The sequence below is a fragment of the Medicago truncatula genome, chromosome 7, assembly GCF_003473485.1.
Source record: "Medicago truncatula cultivar Jemalong A17 chromosome 7, MtrunA17r5.0-ANR, whole genome shotgun sequence".
Taxonomy (NCBI): Eukaryota; Viridiplantae; Streptophyta; class Magnoliopsida; order Fabales; family Fabaceae; genus Medicago; species Medicago truncatula.
The window spans coordinates 50959781-50980898 of NC_053048.1; the positions used below are offsets into that span (position 1 = coordinate 50959781).

A 21118-nucleotide genomic window follows, 5' to 3' on the forward strand; every position below is an offset into this window, starting at 1 on the left:
AAGGATTGGCTGGGCTTTTTTTTTTTTTTTTTGAAAAAAGGAGAGAAAAATCATTAATTCAAAATGTCATGAACATACAAAGAGTTTATGGCTAATGGCACCTCCTCCATCCAAATTCTGTTTGGGTCGGAGTGGGCTAATTGGGCCAAATGGTGAGCCACTTTGTTCCCAGATCTAGGGGTAAAGGAAAAAAGACATCTGTCAAAAGCTAATTTGGTCCTAAGGATTTCCTGAACCATTAATCCAAGATAAGATCTATCTTTAACTAAGCATTCCTTTATCATGCGAACCAGTCTTTCGTTGTCTCCTTCGAAAACCACTGAACGAAAAACCACAATCTAGAGTGAATCTCATCACTGTAAGCATAGCAAAAGCTTCAGCTTCCAATATGTTATCATTGCCGGGAAGTAACCAAGTTCCAGTCGCCATAACTAGCCCTTCACTGTCTCTAATGATACCTCCCAAACCCCAAAATCCATTGACTTGCAGATTTGCATCCGAGTTGATCTTGACCATATCTGCTTCTGGTCTTAGCCATTTAGTGACGCGATTATCTGATTGATGGGGATTTGAGTTAGGAGTCGAAGGAACATGCTGGGTTGAGACGCACAGATTAGCGTTTTTGTACTCAGTAATACCGTTGATGGCTCTTTGGAGAATAACTTCTTCAGGTATAAATATATCTTCAAAAATACTTATATTGCGAGCATGCCATAGATTGTAGATTATAGCTGCGGTTTGGAAGATAGTTTGTTCATCTTTGTGGACAATAGTGTCATGAAGCCATTCACGAAAGTCTGGATTGGGAAGATTTGAAAAATTGAGAGAGAGATTGGAACCAAACCAAACTTTGCTAGACTTTGAGCAAGTCATAAATATGTGAGTAATAGTTTCTATTTTGGAGTGACACCTGGGTCATAAATTGTAGCAATTTATCCCTCTTTTGCTTAATTCATTCCTAACAGGAAGAGACTTGTGGAGGATTCTCCATAAAAGCATTTTGTGCCTAGGCAGCGTGTGAATAGACCAAATCTTCTTCCAAATAGGGTTATCATCAATACTGGTAGTGGGATAATGGTTATTATTGGTGTGCCATTGTTTGATGGCTCTATAACCACTCTTGGCAGAGTATAAACCAGTAGAGTCATGCATCCACATAAGAGAGTCAGGTATGTGAGTATTGATTAGGGGAATTTGATTGATCTGATCCCTGTCAATATTGAGAAATTGACCCTCCAAACACTCCTCTTTCCAACTAGCTTCATTAAGGTTTATGAGGTCCTCAACCTTAATAACATTATGATTTTCTGGTCTCTTAGAGATAATCTTGAAATCCTTATAGTTGGGAATCCAGATATCCACTGTCTTACCATCTCCTATTCTCCAACACCCACCCTTATTGATGACCCAAATGGAGTTTTAGATACTCCTCCAGGCATAGCTTGGATTATTGCCTGCAGTAGCTTGTAGAATATCACAATTTGGGAAGTACTTAGCCTTAAAACATCTAGAAATTAAGGAATTTGGTTCAGTATGAAAGCGCCAGACTTGTTTGGCCAGCATAGCCAAGTTGAAATCTCTAAGAGTTTTGAAACCAAGCCCTCCTGAATGTTTTGACCTGAAAAGATTATCTTTAGCCGTCCAATGTATTTTCTTTTTAGACCCAGTAGATCCCCACCAGAAGGAGCAAACAACTTTTTCAATTCTATTGCAAAGACCTTTGGGCAACAAAAAACAGCTCATATAATAAGTAGGTATGGCTTGGGCCACTGCCCGGATAAGAACTCCCCTACCTTCAAAGGACATACATTTTTCCTTCCACCCTTTAAGCTTTTTCCAAATTCTATCCATGATAAAATTAAGGTCCTGATCTTTTGATCTACCAAATTCTATCCATAATCTTAACCTTAATAGTCTTCACATTCTCTGAAAACTCATATAGATCAACATCCATAATAGTTCCCAACTGACTTCCCATGTCTTTCCCCATATTTAAGGATTTGCAATGTAGAGGTAGCCCCCAGAATTGGATCCATAGTGGAACATGAGAAAAATCCAATTCTTGAATAATCATATTGCGCCCCAATGGTGAAAAATCATCCAGCAATTTCTGATGGTCCAGGGATTACCTTTAAGGATCCTCTGAATGTCTTCTTCTTTTTCCATTTTGATCTGGTAGACTTTTCCTTCTAGTTCATTGATTTTGAACCCCTGAGGCTTACACCATATCCCTGCCAGAGCATTGTGGAGAACTTGAGTGGAAATAGGTTTATCTGATAAGATTTTTCCAATGAGGCTATTTTGGCATTGTTTGATGCTTTCTTGAACATGATCCTCCTGATAGTAAAAGAAATGGTCCTCAGTTGGTTCTTCAATGTTGTTATTTCTATTTGAAAATCTTGATCTTGTTCTTGTGCAGGTGAATTGCTTTCCTGAGATTGAGTGTGATGCTGATTACTGGACTCAGCCCCAGCAAAATGGAGGCAATCTTGAGGGATGACAATGTGTTGAGGATGTGTACCTTGCAATTTCTGTATTTTGTGGGGTCTGATGGTAGATGGAGAAAATTCAGGTTGAGGGGGAGAAAAAGAGTTGGTGTTTGAGATAACACCTTTGCCTTTGTTGGAGGACATGGTGAAAGAGAGAGAAACAGGTTCTGGAGGTTGGGAAAAGGCTGATAACATGTAAAGAAAGCGAAGAAAAGGATGGGGATACAGAAGAGAGAAAACAGGATCAAAGGACAAGAGAGAAGATAAAAGGTCAAGAAAACAAGAACAGAGTGGAGAAAGGATGAAACAAAGGAACCATCCACACCAGAAGGTGGGAGAACAAACCAATGAAGGAGAAAACTAGGGACAACTATCAACAATCTAATTGGGATTGATGAAGGAAAACAAAGGTAAAAGGAGGGTTTTAATGGGTAATCATCGTAGAAAAAACCTTAACGATGAATGAGAATCTTGGAAATCTTGGAGCGGTTGGAGCGGTTCCATCACATCTATGATTTACCGGATGGGCTTAGAATCATAAGGGTCCTAATTGATTTGTTTTTTATTTTTACAAAAGGTTCTTCCTTGTGTTTATCTACCGATTGGCCGAGTATGATAGTCTTCAATAATATATGTCAACTCAGTCATGTTAATGAATAATGAATCAACATGGTTTTTATTTTTAATTTAGTTTTCAATAATTTTAGTCAAAAATATACGGTTTGTACCAAAAAAAATATTCAGTTTTCAACAAATAGCCAATTACTGCACTCTATTATCAATTTATTCATGTCAAGAGCATTCAACATCCTCCATATCACATAGTCCCTCTCTAGGTTGACCTATTGTTAATGGTTAGAGACCTTAGAGTGATTTTAAAATTATATTCGATTTTGGTGGATTAGTTTAGCTTAAATATAACATTATTTTATGTTTTCAAATGGATACTTAAGCCAAACAAATTCACCTAACTGGAATATGAGATCTTCACAATACCCATTTAAAAAAAAATAAAAAAATTATAGAAGTTATAGTTTTATTGAGTGGGTTTTTGTTTGACTAAAAAAACCCAACTAAAATACAATAACATTTTCTTTATAAATATTAATCGATGACGACATTTATTGATTGTGATTTTACTTCTCACATAGTAAATTTTCGCCACCCTTGTCATTTTTTCGTGGCTCCGTCCTTGAAAGCAACAAAATTCCTTCTAATCATATTTGCATTATTATTGATGACAACTGTTTTAGAACTTTCCTAAGAGCTTGTGTAATGGCATACTTCGACATCCTTCTAAATCTTTGATTTTTAAGTTTTTTTGGCTACATCAAAGGCACCTCTCACATCCTTCTTGTCAAAGTTCATGTTATTCACAGGGGTCTTTTATTGGCTAAGGGGTTGAATTTTCATGATGTTATTTACTAAACCGATCAACCTCCATTTTGTTCATATCTTAAAGGAGTCCACTCTTAAATTTCACAAATATGCTACTGTAAAAGATCTCATCAACTTTGATTGGCTTGTTTCTTTTGCTTACACCCTCCGTGAAAGAAATAGTTTTATTGACTTCTTAGTCAAACTAGGTGCCTCCTTAGCCGTGGATTTCATGGCCGACACGGCCACACTTCTTTTTTGTCAGGCTTATCAGACCTTCTCTTCCCTGACTTTGTGGAAATTTGATTTGGTGGATTGTAGTCTTTTCCTTTTCCGTTTTTTATGTTATTGTTTTGTTTTTATGGCCTTCTTAGCTTTGTTAACAAAACAAACAAAGAAAACTAAAATAAGATAGTTATTAACATGTAATAGGACAATTAGTCAATGATCCAATGAATCCTACATTCGGTATAACATTCATGTTTTTTGAATAGGAAAGTTCAAAGAGTGCAGTTGTAACATGGACCATAAAGAATGTGCTAGTGTTGTGGGATTATACTCAAACATTTTTAAAATGCCACTGAATAAAAATATAAGGAAATTGCCCATATGTTATAGAGACGCAGAAGGGTAAGGAGTAGGTCCTTCACTTATCATCACTATCTTACTATCCAGGAATTGATGAACAATTATTAATTAAAGACGAGTAAGTGAATGATGTGTAATGTGTTAGGTTAGTGGTAAGAGTTTTACTTTGCAATTTCATCAGATACGGTTGTAAAATGGTCATTAGTATCACATTTATAAATATTAGTCCACAAATCACATCAATATAGCATGTAACATACATAAACAAGGTTTAAGGTGGTCTAAAACACAATCACCACATGCATAAAGAATTAAAAAAATTGTAACATTCGGAATACATATAACTAGCCAAGTGAAGGGCACATAAAAAATACAATTACCATTATAAGCACGCAAACTACGAATCTAAGACTAGGAACTTATTGTATAAATATTTATAAGAATAAGAATGTTATACATAACTATGCTACTTGGTGAATCTGTAAACCACATCTAGAGAGTTCAAGACTGGGCTGATTTCTTGGATTTCCATTGAATAATTTCATAGAAAATGCTCCTCCAAATTTGTTGAATTCAAATGGAAACTTCCATTTCTTAGCGGACTCTTTAGTGATGAAGCTTCTCATATTCATATTATCTTGTTTCAACATATCTATTGCTAAGCTGAGTTGCTTAATCACCTCTATTTTCTCTTCATCCTTTTGCTTGAGTTCTTCCTTTTGTGCCACTTTCTCTCCCTTTAGTTTTTCTATTTCTTCCCTCAACTTCATTACTTCATCACAAACTGCATCTTTCTGTTTCAATTGCTCCTTATGAACCGTGTTCTCTTGGCATATTTTCTTAATTTCATCTCTCAACCTCATCACTTCATCGTTGACAGCAACGGACGAAACTCGCTCTTCTTTTGTGTAGTTATGATGAAATTTAGCCAGATCTTTTTCTTCATGCTCAGGATCATCAACTTCGGATTCCATAGACTCGTCTACGTCAAAATTCTCAGAATAGGTATCATAACCAGTGTCTGCAAAACTCATCAACTTCTCTAATTGATACTTAGCTGAAGCAAAAGGTGATCCCCCTAACACAAGGTGGCCATTTCCAGTGTCGGGTTTCACTTGATCATACCGCTCGGCCAATGAGCGGTGTGATCGATAGAAATCTTCAACCATGCTAACAAGTTCGGGTCGCTTCTTGTAATACATCTCTGCACGTTTTGCAAAGGAATCTGCATCTTCTTCAATTAACTTTAACATTGCATTTGTCTTCTCGTTTAGCTCTGCAATAAACATGAAATAAAGTCATACATCAATTTTATCTCTCCCGTAATACAACTTTCATGTGGCACAAATAAAAGGATTATGGCATACAGAATATATACAAGAGCATGTTTGTATCCACTTCTTATAGTAAAAGTAATTTTTGAATCATAAAATTGATTTATTTTGGCACATCTTTGAGTATTCCGATTTTAACCAAAATCAATTTTCTAATTTTATACAAAATTTAATTCATACACACCGAAAGTGTAAAAAAAATTAAATTGTGGATCAATCATAACTACTTATAACATTACACATATTAGTACGACTAAGGGTGTATTTGTTTCAAGTTTACCAAATTTATTCCTAGGAATAACATTCCTTGGAATATAAAGATGGGAATTTTATTCCAAGGAATTTAGGAAAAATATGTTTGGTTAGCTTTATAATATTCCTAGGAACCATAAAAATAGGGATTATAATAGGTAAACTATTTATGAATTTATTCCCATCTTCATGGGAACTTTATTCCCACCCTTTTCCTTGGGAAATTTTTTCTATTTCCAGGAACATTTTATACTAAGGAATAAATTTTAGTAAACTTGTAACAAACATAGGCATATACATTTCTATCATTTTATTCCCGGGAATCAACAATTATAACTTGAAACAAACACACCTAAGTGTTTGTTACGGTGTAGAACTTTTTACAGGGAGAATATACGAAAATCATTTATAAAATCAATTGTTGCTAGCTAGGACAAAAGATAGTTTAAGACTAAGTCACACTAAAACCAAATAAAGGTGTCCAACGGATAAATGCATAAGACAAGACAAGAAAAGAACATTAAAAACAACAGTCAAACAAAATCACAACGGTAACCTTTTGACCTTTTTCTATAAACACAATAATTTATTTCTGTAAGCACTACAAATCAACAACAAACCCCAACTTTTATTTCATTAATTGGGATTGGTTACATAGATCAAATTTAGTCATAATATTCTATAGTAAACGATACTTCAATTCAACTCATTAATCTTTAAATATAATTTAGTAATTTCATTTATAATTTTTTCTTGTATCCTTGTGACACTATTCTCTTACCTATCTACGTTTATTTTTCATCATTTTGATAACCAATAACGGATCTATTTTGGGGGAAATCACTAAAGTAAAAAAGCAAATACAGATCCGGATTCTCTCTGCTCGGGGAAACAAACAAACGTTAACGCGTTTGGGACAGAGAGGATCGGACGGTCTAAAAAATGCAAAAAAATATATTTTATTTTAAAATAAAAAAATATTGATTTTGATGAGACTACAATCAATGTCCCAACCAAAGGCATGAAAAATGCAAGGGAGCCGGAACCATCTAAGTCATTAAATTTCCTGAATTTTTGAATTGAATTGAATTGAATACACATATATAAGTCATTAAATAAATAGAATGTTATAAATAATGCATACCAGATAGAGTGGATTGAAGCCAAGGAGAACGTTTAGTATTGTTAGTGTGACTATTATCAAGCCACCACCAATTTGATTGTTGATTCTTGTTTCCAACCATCTTTTTCTTCTTCTTCTTCTTCGTCACTATTTTCTTGCTTATATTAAACAACAAAAAGAGAAAGAAACATGAATTTCACATGCTTTGAAACACTTGTAACAAAAAGATAAGATTGGAATGAACAAGGGCATTCCCGTATTTTCAACAATCAACACTCATTCTACTAGATTATTATGAACCGAAATGATATCAACTTCCAAAATAAATTAAAAAAGAAGAAAGAAAGTTACTAAAAAATGAGTGATGGATTAGAAGAAGGAAGGTTGTTCTGAATTAAATTAAAGATAGACATTGCGTAAAACGAATGTAAAAACAAAGAAGGAAAATGGGAATGAACCGTACTTGATTAAATTGAGAGTGGTTTCTTTCTTCTGTGTTCTGAAACAAACAGTGGTGGAGTAGCGTCCACTCGAGGAACTCAGAGGGAAGTTGCACCATAAATACTTTTTCTCATTCTCAATTTTCAATTTATTTTCTCTCGTTCTCAAATCCTTACCTATCATATTGTGCCACGTCTATTTAATATCATGGAGCATCTGTTACATTACACACGGGTCGGACTCAAATCCGGATTTCCACCGGTATCATTATCAATATCAACGTGATAAATGATATTTGAACCATCATTTTTCGACAATTTTGTAACAATTTTCTCTCTTATACTTACATTATATTTTTATTTTATTTTTCTATTACGTTGATATTCATGCAAATGCTAAATTTCTTTGTGTATTTTGATTGTCTAACAGGTTGTTCTAATAAAGGGTTGTTCCAGTAACATTTCTATATTAATATTGGATGTGCTAATTGTTTGATTATGCGGTGAGAATAATTGATTTTGATAAACTTGATTTAGTATAGTTGATTTAAATTAAAATTTATTTATGTTTATATACGTTTGTATAAAAGTGAGTGAATTATAAAAATTTTATGTAAAAATAGGTAGAATCAATTCAATTTGGCAACAACTAAATATCAGAATCAATTCTACTTCTCCAGAATCAATTTTAGTTCCTTTAAATGGAACCAAAACAAAGATACACATAGTGAAAGTTAATCTCATATGTAGGGGTGGACATGATTCAATTTGGGGTGAAAATTGAATTAAACTGAACTAAATTGTTTGCTAAATTTAAAATAATTGAACTGTTATTATTGATATCTTTGAAAAAATATGAAAAAAATCAAATGAAATTGAATTTTAATTACCGAACTGAACTGTTTCAATTCAGTTTTATAACTGTTAGTAATAGTTCAGTTTTTTTTTATTCAGTTGAGCAGTTCAGTTCAATTTTTAGTTTTTTTTCCACCCCTAATCATATGAATAAAATCATACATTATACTTTTTTTTAAAGATTATAATAATTATAACAATATGATTTGTCAATTAATTAATCCAAAATATAAGACCAGCATATGATGGATGATTAATACATTCGAATTTAATATAACTCATGTGGGCATGGCCGTGGGTTATGGAATTTAGAAACGTGACGGAGCGTACATAGATATGAAAGATACTGATGAAACGGTTAGAATCGCAATGTCACGCACTCAGACTTTATTTAGTCAATTATTGTACAATTTTTTATCGCAACGTTCATGTAAAGTAGTTTTTTCTCTTAAAAAAAAATGTAAAGTAGGTTCTTTCTTCTAAGGGTAGTGTTAACTTGTTCTCTTAGAGCGAAATTCAAAAAAAGAAATATTCATTTTAATTTTATGCATTCAATTCATTAAAATATTAAATATTAAATTTAATGCACACATTCCAATACATTATTTCTACATTTGTCTTCTAAACTTGTGTCTTAAAATCACAAGTTAACATTTCCCTTCTTTTAAAGGCCGAAAAGTATATCAAAAACCATAAACCAATTCATACACTAGAGCAGCACTCATAAACCAAACCATACCAAATTTATGGTTTGATTTGATTTTCTTGCATGATACGTGTGAATTGTATTTTGATTTGAAACTAACCCCAACTTAGTTGATATAAATTACTATGTGTATCTACTTTAGAAATGAATCATTTCTGAAATCTCGATTTGTTTGGATGAATAACATGAATCACAACTTGTCCATAAATCACATGATTCAAATTTTATGGTAGGAATCTTTATTTACAACGTCTCTTAACAATTTATAACAAAATTTGATTGACAATTGGGATGACTATATTTGTGGAGTTAACAAGTGAAATGGCAAGGCATAGTTAATTATTTCTTTGAAAAATGTTAACAAATGCCTTGAGATAGCACTCAACACATTGAAACTTGAAAATGTAAATTTTTCTACATAAAACTTACCAATTACTTCTATTTTAAAATCCTTAACAATTGCCCCCACTTCTCTTTTTTATTCTTACGAGCAACCATTGCTCAAAAGTGGACATTCATCTTTGCAAAATTCTTAATTCATTCCCTGGACAATATCTGGTGCATCATGGAAACGCTAGTGTTCAATGTAGAATTATTCAGTTTATTATGTGTAGAGATGGTGCACTTTAAATCGACTTTGAGGTAAAAATCATCTGGTTCAAAAATAAAATCACGCGGTTTAATTGATATAGTGCTGCTTCATCTTAAATTGTTTCACATTCGTACACTTGAGTTAAAATATTTCCTGAAAATTTTGTTCGCTGGTATTGTAAAATTTGTAATTTATTGTTGGAGATTTGTACCAGCAGTAGTACCTCTTTTTTAACCCACGGATGGGTAATATGACCCGAATTCCGTGGACTTCATGTTAAATATGTTAAAAAAAATGCTAAGGTAATAATAATTAAATAGAAATGGTAAGCTAGAATGAAAGTTAGGTAACACAACCACCAATTTATTTTATTTAATCTAATTTTTGGTCACCACACAACATTAAAATTGAACAATGGACATGACTAGTTAGGCAGCGTGTAGTGAAACTTCAACTTTACTGATCCAGCTTAATTAGTAGTAGCAGTTCAGTGCAGACAGCAAACTTAAAAACACAAGTAAATAAATGACAATCCTGGTACTAGAAAGGGCCTGGGCCTCGTGGTGGACCACCGAAGCAATCTTGTAGCAACCAGCAACAGCATAAGCAGGAGAGGCTGCATTGAGGAATTCAAATTTAATTAGAACAGAATCCATTAGCTACTAAATGAAAATCATTCATGATTGAGTAACATCATTCTTTTGTTTTTAAAATTTAATTTAATCATCTACAAAACAACAACATAATACACCTTTTTTCTTTCAAAACCACAAGAACTTGTGTCTATTATCATCATAATTATAACTCACCAAGAAGATAAGAGGCTGCATAAACCATTAGCAAATCCACCAAAAAAGCCCCCAGGTCCAGGTGGACCCCAACCAGGTCCTCCAGGTCCAGGACCCCAACCAGGTCCACCAGGCCCACCTGGGCCAGGGCCCCAACCAGGTCCACCAGGCCCTCCTGGTCCACCAGATCCCATATGGTCAATTGGCTATCTTTGCAGCACCAAATTACACCACGGCAAGGGAACTGGGGAGAATAAGGTTCAGCTTAAGCAGAATGAATTATGAGGCCAAAGGGTATAAAATTTATTTGTTTTGCTACTTTATATGTGACTGGTAGTGTGGTATGATGAGAGCACAAAGCTACAAAATTGACTCATATATATGGGATGTAATGTAACATTCAACAAATTTTCTTGTTGAGTGAAATAAGAATGAATAAAAAACTAACAGTCAAAGGGGTGCATGATTAGCTACCTTTCAAACCTATGAACCAAACATGATTTATGGTTCAAATGGATTCTGTAGTTTTAGTATAAAGGAATTTATGGAATATTGGTAAATTAATTCAATCTATCTATTCCAAGTTCAGCACTAGGCAAATATACTCTTGTCACTTCAACGATCAATCAAATGATCCCATTGAACAACTGTTGAACAAAAAGACTAGTGAGCCACTTTCATATGTACTCCTTCCGATCTTATTTATAAGCGAAAATTTATTTTTTAGGTTAATTCAATAAATATTGTATATAGTTCCTAATATAAGACTATAGACAACATTTATTGAATAAATCTAAAAAGTACATTTTCTCTTATAATAACACCGGAGTAGTAGTTCATAATAATGATCACGAGGAAGCTAGTGACTAGTTTTACTATTTGTGTGTTTGGTTCCCTGGTAGATAGAGTAAAAAATGATACACATAAGATACACCACTTTGTCAAGTAATGAAGGCAAGGCTTATGGATTACTTCACCCCATTCATTGAATTGGAGAGATGAACTTGCACCATGTTACATTTGAGCTTGACTCCAAAGCAGCGGTGGACCGTTCCAATCATTCATCTAAAGATTTAATGGAATTTTGGTCCACTGTTAGTGATTTGTAAAATGGCTAAATTGAATCTCTTTGTTTTTTGTTGGAAAAAGCCAAAAATTTATTATGAAACGGTACCAAAGGTACCAAAACATGATACAAGGTTGATAATTGACTATACAATAGCCGAAGCCACCTAAGACAGCAAACCAGACTCAAAACAGAATGATATGAAGCCTAAATTGAACGACACACTAGAAAATAGATACAGAGTGCACCAACTGGTATACCAAAACAAAAATGGAACAACATACGAGCCGAAGGAAGCATAGAGCTGATGAACAACACAGACTGCATCAAACCTCAAAAATCCAATGCCCCCAAAGATCCTATCTAAAAAACACATTGTCATCAACTTTCTGCAGATTCAAAAATCGGCAGCAGATTAAGTTTAGTTACACACTTGACAAATTAGTTTACACCCTTGAAGGACAAAAGGCGCCAAAGCTACACACCTCTCAGGGCTCCAAATAACACGAGAACCGCCTAATAGTATCAAATAGAGTAGAGCTAGCAACACTCTCTAACACCCACTCTCTTATTGCCTTAAATCAAGGTGGGTCTCACTTTGAAAATGGTCTCACTTAATGCGGTGGGACATACATTGATTTATCCAAAGAGAGGGTGAGTGTTAGAGAGTGTCCCTAGCATTTTTCTATCAAATATGCCATTTCCAGTCTCTTAAACTATGAGAATGAGACCTGATCACCCAAAACCCACCAGCAGCACAAAACGTCAATACCACACAAAATGTGCAGACAATCAGAAACAACCACCAGCTATAATAAGGTCAACTACTACAGTGCTATGAATTTCCCCAGATAAACAAGGGTCTGCAACCAGTTAAACCCAAACCTGCTATAACTGGGGCGAATCCGCACCTGCTCCAGAAAAAATGCTCAAACGGAACTACTCCAATACTAACATTGACAGCATGAACCAAGTGAACAACTAAGAGTGTGTTTGGATGGGGGAATGTTTTGAGGGAATGTAATGTTTTGAGGGAATTCAACTACTTTAAGATGAATTCTATTAGAATGCACCTTAAAGTAGTTGAATTCCCTCAAAACATTACATTCCCTCAAAACATTCCCCCATCCAAACACACTATAAAGCTTTTTAAATGATCCTACAAGACTCTAAAACTGAAGCCTGCCTCCAGACATTGCCTCCAGACATTCCTTGGATTCATGTACCATGGAATGATGTTATAATCTAAACTATTTGATTTCAAAGAATTTCAAAGAAGCCCCATAACATATTACGGAAACCTTTGATAAAAGCTCCTTTGCATAAGTTTGAAAGAAAAAAAAAGGCAAAAGCATTTCTATATTTCCACAACATCCAAATCAAAAGAGAAAACAAAGTGCCAATTATGATAAGTTGTATCAATGTTGTCATTGGAAAGATTCCACTCAAGACATTGATATTAACCTAAGATCAAAATTCTACATCAGTAAATAATCATGATAGACGACTTTTTCCAAAATTCCTAAACAACATGCAATCTTTTAAAAAATGCATTATAAACTCAACCTGGTCATTACATCTCTGGCAATCAGCATTAGTTGTCATGCCCCTTCTAATCCCAATCTTCATGGGTAAGAAGTTAGTCATGACTGAATCCTTTAAGGAAGCCCTTTGAAATTCTAAATAGAATATGAATCGCCGTTTCTTAAAAAAAAAAAAAGAATATGAATCGCCAACCCTTGCTTTCTTATAATGAAGGAATTTATAGTCTGACTTAATGAAGAATAAGCCAACATTGGTTAAGGATCAGTCTGGGAATCAACATGAGCAATAGCTCTAGGTTTAATGCTGGGCAAGTTATCTAGTTACCAATTTTTCCAAACTCCCTTTGAGGCATACGAGCAAGTTGAGATCCTCTCCGTTTAATGGACACTTCCATTTAGAGAGAGATAGACATTGAAATAAATTATCATTTAATTTCATTTGTCTATGTCTCTCCAAATGAAAGTTTCCATTAAATGAAGAGGATATCAACTCGTATGAGTAGGAGACCTTCTAGAAGCGGATTCTGTGCCCATTTAGGCCAATAAATATCTTTTTTCTTCTTGCTAAAACAGAAAGGACTTCTATGGAAGATTAAACAAGACCCATCACTACAATGAATACCAATAGAGGATAAAAATACAGGAATGTAAACAGCAATACAAAAATAACAGAAACAAAAACAATAACACCCACAGATAAGAAGAGGATACATCAATTCCACATGGACCAGAAAACCACAGCATGCAGCACGAGAATTGAATCAAAAATACCTATTAGAAAATGCATAGAACCAAGCTTTCAAAAGAAAGTGAAAATTATCATCCAACTACTGTCAAACTATTGTTATAGCTCTCCAAACCAGAGAAGTTCTACCTCTAGGAGAGATATTCATTAGTTTTACAATCAACGTATGTGATCAACTAGCATTATTTGAATAAACCATCAAAGAAGTGCTTAATTTATACGAAACCCGCCAATTTAATCCCTAAAGCATATGAAAATCTATCAATTTAGTTCCTAATATTTGTAATTGTATGCACTAAATTGATGGATGCTACATACTTTAGAGACTAAGCTAAATTTTAGAGAACTAAATTGATGGTTACTTTTTTACTCTCAAATAACAATTGGACTAATTTTAATTTCATACTGTTTCAATATATATATGTTTCTCTAACATAAGCTATTTGTCCTAAATATACTAAAGTATTTCAAAATTCAAATAATAATGAGATTGTATCAAATCAAATACGTAAAAATAAAGCACAGAGATACAAAACAATTAAAGAAAAAAGAATGAAAGACAAAGATGAAGATGCTTCAGATTAGCATATAGGCACATTCTTCAAAGCTGTAACAACCCGTGACAATTTCACGGTGCGCAGATTGTTGTTATAGCTCATGCCAATTATACTTTCATCATCAACTCAACCAAATTCAATTCATTCTTCAATTAAAACACCAAAAAAAAATAAAAAAATTACTCGATCAAAACCCAAAAGCAACGAATATGAAAAATAGCTTTTCGACAACACAATTTGGGGGCATCGAAGCTGATTAGGGTTCTACCAAACTTTAGACGCTGAAATGAAAGAGCACGTTTTAAATATGAGGATAGCACATGAATGTATAGAGAAAAAAAAAATAATAAAAAAAAAACGTTCGCTAACGACGTCGTATTACATACGGAAAATTACTCTTTTCCCAACCGAAATTGCTCGCCTGAACTTCCCTAAATACTCCCACTTAATATTTTTGAAACTGGACTGAAGATCCAACCGGAACCGTGAGACTCTCAATTTAAGGTTCAACCAGTTGAATTGGATTATTAATAAATAAACAAATAAAAAAAATCGTAAAATATTAGTCTAATATTTTTTTTAATGAAATATATATTATGAATAAATAAGGCTCCTCGTTAACGTGTGCCAAAATATTAGTCCAATCATTAGTATAATATTTGTCTAATAATGTTTTTTCTTGAAAAATGCTAACCATTGCCCTTAGACCATTGGATAAGGCGATAAAAATAGAAATATAGTATTAGAAAATTGTGAAAAATGATAAATTTAATTTTTTAAAAGTCAAAATATTACTGAAACCAATGCAAACATGTTACTTTTAAATTTCTCAAGACAATGGTTAGCAAGACCCTTTTTTCTTCTTCTAATGAGTGAATTTTTCAAGGCTCAAATGTGTGATATTTTTTGTTTGTTTGTAATTGCTAAAAAAAATCGTTAAATTAAATCGTCACACTTATCCAATCAAGAAAGTATGACTGTACTGATATTTTTATTCAATTTCAAATATTACGTTTCATTTCGAATTAATTTTCAACAAAACATTTGTTTGAACTATTTAGTGTCACGTTTCTTTCATTAAGGAATCAACCCTTTTGGTTGGTTAGCTATATTTTAGAGTATAATTTTAAGATGAATTTATAAACAAGAGAGTATGCAAATGTATCTTTTCTAACGATAAGAGATTTTTTTTTGAAGGGTTCTAATGATAAGAGATAAAGAATAATAATTTTAGGGGAATTTCTACGGTACACTTCATAAATTGGGGTGTATCGATACTCCTTGCTTTATAAATTGATAAATTTATGATTATTTTAGGAAGTAAAGAGCCTATTTGTCAAAGTTATCCTTTAGAAAACATAATTTCATAAGAAGAAAAACATAATTTCATTGTTTATAAGAATCATATTAAATTTTTAACATTACTCATAAAAAATAATCAATAATCTTCATTATGAGTAATAAAAATTCAAAAAAAATAAATTTTATTTCGTCGACACTTTTGGTAAATAAGATTTAATTTTTATAATTGTAAATGATAGATTTATTAAAAAAAAAACAACTCATTTGATTAATAATTTAACAATTTGATGTATCGGTACACTCAAATACATAGAATTTGTCTAATTTTAGTGCTTGATTAATAGACTTTTGGTTTGACTCTATACGGCTCCACTTGTCCCTAATATTTTTCCTTTTTGTAGCGTAACCCAGAAATTGCTACCCTGAGTACCTTAGTCAATGGTCATTATCAACTTATTGTTAAAAAAAAAATTGGTCAAAAAAGTCCTCATCAACTAAAGTTAGGCCTAATGAAACCCTGATTTGCTCTATCGTAAGTTCGGGATTAAGATCAGTAAAATCCACACGATTTCTAGAATGACATTAATTTTGTTAGTTGGTTGGTAAGTATGTTAATGAACGTAAGAAAATCAAAATTGCAAAGGGTAAGGCTTACCATAATTTTGAACAGCAAGTCAACTGACTAAAGGTTAAACTTGTGGTTGGGATGGATGATCTTTGAAAGTTTGCAATTAAATAGACAACTACCAACTTGAAAAATGGAGTAAAAATAACCATGAAAGTCCCTATCTCAAGAAACTTGGTCATCAATTTCATAAAAGACTTTGGAATTATCACAGGTCAATATATCAATAGTAAATTAGAAGAGACTCGTTTTATTATAAATAAAAATGATATGAATACCACCATTGGTCACACATTAACTTAGTTTTCCCTTTGTTTCATTCTCTCACAAGAAAAACTCATACATAATAAGGATGGCGTGCACAGAGTTTTGTATTGATTTCAAAGGACTTCTGATGGTGCTACTTCTTGCTCTCACTCTTATGCTCATATGTTCACCTCAACCTAAAAGGAGACTTGTTGTGTGTCGTTACCCTTGACCTTTAATTTGTTCCCCTCCTCCCTCTCTCTACTCAGAATCTATCTATATTTTATCATTACCATATGATATGATATGAGACTCATCACCAATTTCAGTTGATCTTAATTTTGTTCTATGTTGTTGTGTGTATCGGCTAAATATATTTTATTCCTTTTGTTTCCTTTCTTTCACTTGCGTGATTATATTGTATTGTTTGTATTCATAGTAGGGAGATATTTAGTTTGCTAAGTTCATTAACCTTGCATTAATAAGAATAAGTTTAGCTACAAAGCAGGTTCTCTTTCAAGCCAATTAGGATTAATACATGATTTATACATATCTCATATCTCACTTATGTGCTAATTCAGTAAATTCCCACTATAAGTAAGTTATTAAGTGAATTGGAAATACTAGTGAAATTTCTTCAATAAACTCTCATTAATGATGTCTATTATAACGGGGTGTGAGATTTTGATCTCATATATGGACGCCTATTAGATTCATCAAGATATTAAAATGGAGATGAAAAATATTTTTACCAATTCCGACTATGATGACTTCATTAGATGGGAGCCATCTATTTTAAGTACATATATCACTAAATCGACCTATTATTGGTTAACTCTTTTATCATTACATCTCGTCAGATGCTTCTTGTTATATATGTTGCGTGATTGTTTGATCCATATGAAGATGATATCAATTTATTGATCAAGATGCATGCAAATGGCCATCATAACACTATTTTCTCATCGGATGTTTGATTATTTGGAAGTATAGAAACAATGAAGGGTTTTTTGACATTAATCATCCTCTTTGGTATATTCTTAGCCAAATTTACTCTCCTTTAACTCCACTAAAAAGGTTTTTGGTGGTTCATCTCTCATCCATTATCCTAGGTTTGTTCATTGCCACCCCCTCCAAAGAATGTGACTAGTTAATGCTGATGGTAGTTCCATTGGTAACCCTGGAAGATATAGGCTTTGAGAGTCTTATCGGAAATTCAGTTGGTGGTTGAATCATTGGTTTTGTGGAAAGTTGTGGTTATACCACTAATATTAATCCTGAAATTCGTGCTATTTCATATGGATTGCAACTTATTTGATAACAAGGATTTATATACATCATTTGCGAGTCAGTTTCTCAAACAACTCTTATTTGAGAACTAACGTCAATTTTAGGCTTAATTGATCTGTCGGTCCCTTAACTTATTTCTTTTATTCAATTTGGTCTCGTTCTCAAACACGTCCCTTAATTTATTTCTTTTATTCAATTTGATCCAATTTTGATAATTTTAATCCTCTACAAAAACAGACCGTTGGATTACAAAGGTCTATCAGATTTTATAGTGTATCACTAACACCTAATTTATTTACTTTCTTCTTCTTCCCTCATCTTCATCTACACTCATCCTTTATCATCTTCATTATTTTTTTCTTCATCATCTTCATAAAACCCAAAAAAAAAAATCTTCTCTCAATTTTCCTTTCCTTTTCGGATCAAACAAACAAAAATAATCAAAATCGTCCGGTGTTCATCACATAACCTCAAAAACATCTAACTCAAAAAGAAAAATTGAAAATCTGGGCATTAATGTTATAACCTCAAGAACATCTAACCCAATCACTTTGACCCTTCCCTCCTTCAACCCCTTTCCACGTTGGTTGTTATGAACACCTCCTGCATAATATATGCAGATCAATTAAGCCTATATTTATAAACACCTCCTTAAAAAAAAATTATAAACACCATATGCTTAATTAATTAATTTTTTTTCTCTCTCTATTCAGCATCTTTCTTCTTCCGTCTTCATTCTTTCTCTGCTTCAACTTCGCGTTTTCACTTCCAAATCAAATTTTCTATTTTCATTCTCTCCAAAATCCACTAACCAATTTTCCCCAATCGTTAAACGTCAACACTTATCCTTCACCGAATTTCATCTATTCCAGAAAACCCTATTCAATAATTTCAAAACCCTAGCCCCTTCAATGGCTTCAAAGAAGAAACAGTCGGAAGGAATCACTTTGTTATCCATGTACAACGACAACAACGACGATGATATGGAAGACGCCGAAGAAGAAGAAGACGTGAATCGCGGGAAGGAGCAAGTTGATGTCGCTGAACAAACGGCGGAGGAAGATTTGGCTCCAAATAGGTTGTTTTCGCCGGTTCAAGAGCAACAACGCGTGGAATTGAAGATTAGTAAGAGTGCCACACTTCCAATCTTTTCAGTTTGATGGATGATTCAGCTGTTTGATGGTGTTTTTGCGTAATTGTTGTTCTTTCCTTCTTCCTCCCTTCAAATTGGTTTTGCTTCCTCTTGATTTTGCTCGTTTTGGATCCAGTTTGTTTGTGAGTGGAGGTGGAGTTTCGGTTGGTATGGATTTGGGTTATGGTTAGAACAACAACAAACAGTGGTGGTTGTAGTTATGAATTTCGAACGGCTGGTGATTGTTTGTGGATGAATTTCGAAATTGTGGTTTTGAATGAATTATGGAAAGTTGTCGGTGTGTTCTTGAGGTTAGATGTTCTTGAGGTTAGATGTTCTTGAGATTATGTGATGAACACTGGACGATTTTGATTATTTTTGTTTGTTTGATCTGGAAAGGAAAATTGAGAGAAGATTTATTTTTTTGGGCTTTATGTAGATAATGAAGAAAAAAAATTATGAAGATGATGAAGGATGAATGTAGATGAGGGAAGAAGAAGAAGAAAGGAAATAAATTAGGTGTTAGTGATATACTATAAAATCTGATAGACCTTCGTAATCCAACGGTCTGTTTTTTTAGATGATTAAAATTATCAAAATTGGATCAAATTGAATAAAAGAAATAAGTTAAGGGACATGTTTGAGAAAGCTAAGACTTATGTGACCAAATTGAATAAAAGAAATAAGTTAAGGGACCGGCAGATCAATTAAGCCTAAATTTTATCGAGGACAGAATACCACATACTCACCCTTAGATTTTTTTTTTTTGCCCTACTTTTTGCCAAAAGACACATAAATACCCCACTTTTTCGAAAAATTGCAGAAATGCTTTACTTTTTCAGGGGTCTTTGGTACCACTCCACTTGGAGTTGCGGGGTACCCTAAAAAGTGGTGAAAATTTTGTCCTTATTATACCCCTCCACTTGGAGTTGCGGGGTATTTTCCCTTTTTTTTTTCGATTTTTTAAATACCTCTCCATCTTGACTTGCGGGGTATTTTGTGGTTTTTTTTTTAAATTTTTAAATACCCCTCTACTTGGAGTAGAGTGGTATAATAAGGACAAAAAAAAAAAAATTGAAGCATCATTTATTTACGTTAATTGCATGCATAAATAATAATAATAATAATAATAATAATAATAACTTAATTTAAAAAAACTAATTAAAATTATACAACAAATAAAACACCATAAAATCTACAATTATTATGAAACATGTAAATCAATTCACTAAAGGTTAAACTTGTGGTTGGGATGGATGATCTTAGAAAATTTTCAATTAGAGAAACTTGATAATTTAAAATAAAAAAAATGGGCTGTCACTAATTTTATAATTCTTAAACATGGCTGAGATCAGAAGATATTAAACAAACTAGTACCAACTAGAAAAATAAAATAAAATTACCAACTAGCAAAAAGAATATAGAAATTTAGTAAGCATTGCATCATGCCCTTTCATTCGGTCAACAATTGGTGCAACTCACAACCATGAAAGTTCCTACCTCAACAAACTTCGTCATAAATTCATAATTAAAAAAGACTTGGAATTATCAATAAAAAAGACTAGTTTTATTATAAATAAAAATACATGAATACCACACTAACTTATTTTGCTATTGTATAATTTTGGCAAGAGAAGGATTTACAGACAAGAAAAACTCACACACAAGGATGGCGTGCACAGAGTTATGTATTGATTTCACAGGACTTCTGATGGTGCTACTTCTTGCTCTCACTCTTATGCTCATATGTTCACCTCAACCTAAAAGGAGACTTGTTGTGTGTCGTTACCCTTGAACTTTGTTCCCTTCTCCCTTTCTAGTCAGAATCTATATTTTGTTATTATGATGAGACTCTACACTAATTTCAGTTGATCTTAATATTGTTGTGTATCAGTTAAATGTTCATTCCTTTGGTTTTCTTTCACTTATGCAATTATACTGTGTTCATATTGTGAAAATATCTATTTTGGATTTGGCAAAATCGCAGTGGTTTACTGTTCTATCTATTTTTAATTTGCTAAAGTTCAAGCCAATAATGATTATTGCATAATTTCTATCTCATCTCAC

General features: G+C 33.1%; 4 protein-coding genes across 9 annotated transcripts in view; 1 reads left to right on the plus strand and 3 right to left on the minus strand.

Annotated features, from left to right (window-relative positions):
• The window catches only part of LOC11430011 (OVARIAN TUMOR DOMAIN-containing deubiquitinating enzyme 5), an 84146-nt gene that overhangs the window by 1943 nt on the left and 61085 nt on the right, over positions 1 to 21118 (plus strand). The gene's annotated exons all lie outside the window — the stretch shown is intronic.
• Positions 262 to 1990, minus strand: LOC112416732 (uncharacterized). The gene is made up of 3 exons (XM_024771090.1): positions 1907 to 1990; positions 964 to 1395; positions 262 to 858 (listed from the first exon to the last, which is right to left on the minus strand). The coding sequence occupies exons 1-3, from the start codon at positions 1988 to 1990 to the stop codon at positions 262 to 264; spliced, it is 1113 nt and encodes a 370-aa protein (XP_024626858.1).
• LOC11427190 (protein NETWORKED 3A) lies at positions 4721 to 7767 on the minus strand. Of its 3 annotated transcripts, none has more exons than XM_024770310.2 (3): positions 7627 to 7767; positions 7185 to 7310; positions 4721 to 5730 (listed from the first exon to the last, which is right to left on the minus strand). In XM_024770310.2, coding segments are annotated over exons 1-3 (942 nt in total). In that variant the 5' UTR covers positions 7628 to 7767; the 3' UTR covers positions 4721 to 4915. The 3 variants fall into 3 exon arrangements, with proteins under 3 accessions (XP_024626078.1, XP_003625860.3, XP_024626079.1); XM_003625812.4 differs by having other exon boundaries at positions 7185 to 7317; positions 7627 to 7762; XM_024770311.2 differs by having other exon boundaries at positions 7185 to 7321; positions 7627 to 7751.
• Positions 10063 to 14966, minus strand: LOC11442025 (putative polyketide hydroxylase). 3 transcript variants are annotated; one of them, XR_005643025.1, is made up of 4 exons: positions 14843 to 14966; positions 13177 to 14737; positions 10566 to 11609; positions 10063 to 10372 (listed from the first exon to the last, which is right to left on the minus strand). XR_005643025.1 is itself a non-coding variant. In XM_039827611.1 (2 exons), exons 1-2 carry the CDS (start codon positions 10736 to 10738, stop codon positions 10297 to 10299), a joined length of 249 nt encoding a protein of 82 aa, XP_039683545.1. In that variant the 5' UTR covers positions 10739 to 12611; the 3' UTR covers positions 10088 to 10296. The 3 variants fall into 3 exon arrangements, 1 of the variants encoding a protein (XP_039683545.1); XR_005643026.1 differs by having other exon boundaries at positions 13177 to 13383; positions 13866 to 14955; XM_039827611.1 differs by lacking the exons at positions 13177 to 14737; positions 14843 to 14966 and having other exon boundaries at positions 10088 to 10372; positions 10566 to 12611.

What these genes read in the sequence shown, in the direction of transcription:
- LOC112416732 (XM_024771090.1), bottom strand. Translation starts at nt 1,990, where the DNA reads ATGGGGAAAGACATGGGAAGTCAGTTGGGAACTATTATGGATGTTGAT. An exon ending in AGAATGTGAAGACTATTAAG is followed by an intron (nt 1,396 to 1,906) that starts GTTAAGATTATG and finishes GTCATCAATAAG; the next exon opens with GGTGGGTGTTGGAGAATAGG. An exon ending in TCCTCCACAAGTCTCTTCCT is followed by an intron (nt 859 to 963) that starts GTTAGGAATGAA and finishes ACTTGCTCAAAG; the next exon opens with TCTAGCAAAGTTTGGTTTGG.
- LOC11427190 (XM_003625812.4), bottom strand. Translation starts at nt 7,722, where the DNA reads ATGGTGCAACTTCCCTCTGAGTTCCTCGAGTGGACGCTACTCCACCAC. An exon ending in ACCACTCTCAATTTAATCAA is followed by an intron (nt 7,318 to 7,626) that starts GTACGGTTCATT and finishes AATATAAGCAAG; the next exon opens with AAAATAGTGACGAAGAAGAA. An exon ending in GCTTCAATCCACTCTATCTG is followed by an intron (nt 5,731 to 7,184) that starts GTATGCATTATT and finishes TGTTTATTGCAG; the next exon opens with AGCTAAACGAGAAGACAAAT.
- LOC11442025 (XM_039827611.1), bottom strand. Translation starts at nt 10,738, where the DNA reads ATGGGATCTGGTGGACCAGGAGGGCCTGGTGGACCTGGTTGGGGCCCT. An exon ending in TGCAGCCTCTTATCTTCTTG is followed by an intron (nt 10,373 to 10,565) that starts GTGAGTTATAAT and finishes TCCTCAATGCAG; the next exon opens with CCTCTCCTGCTTATGCTGTT.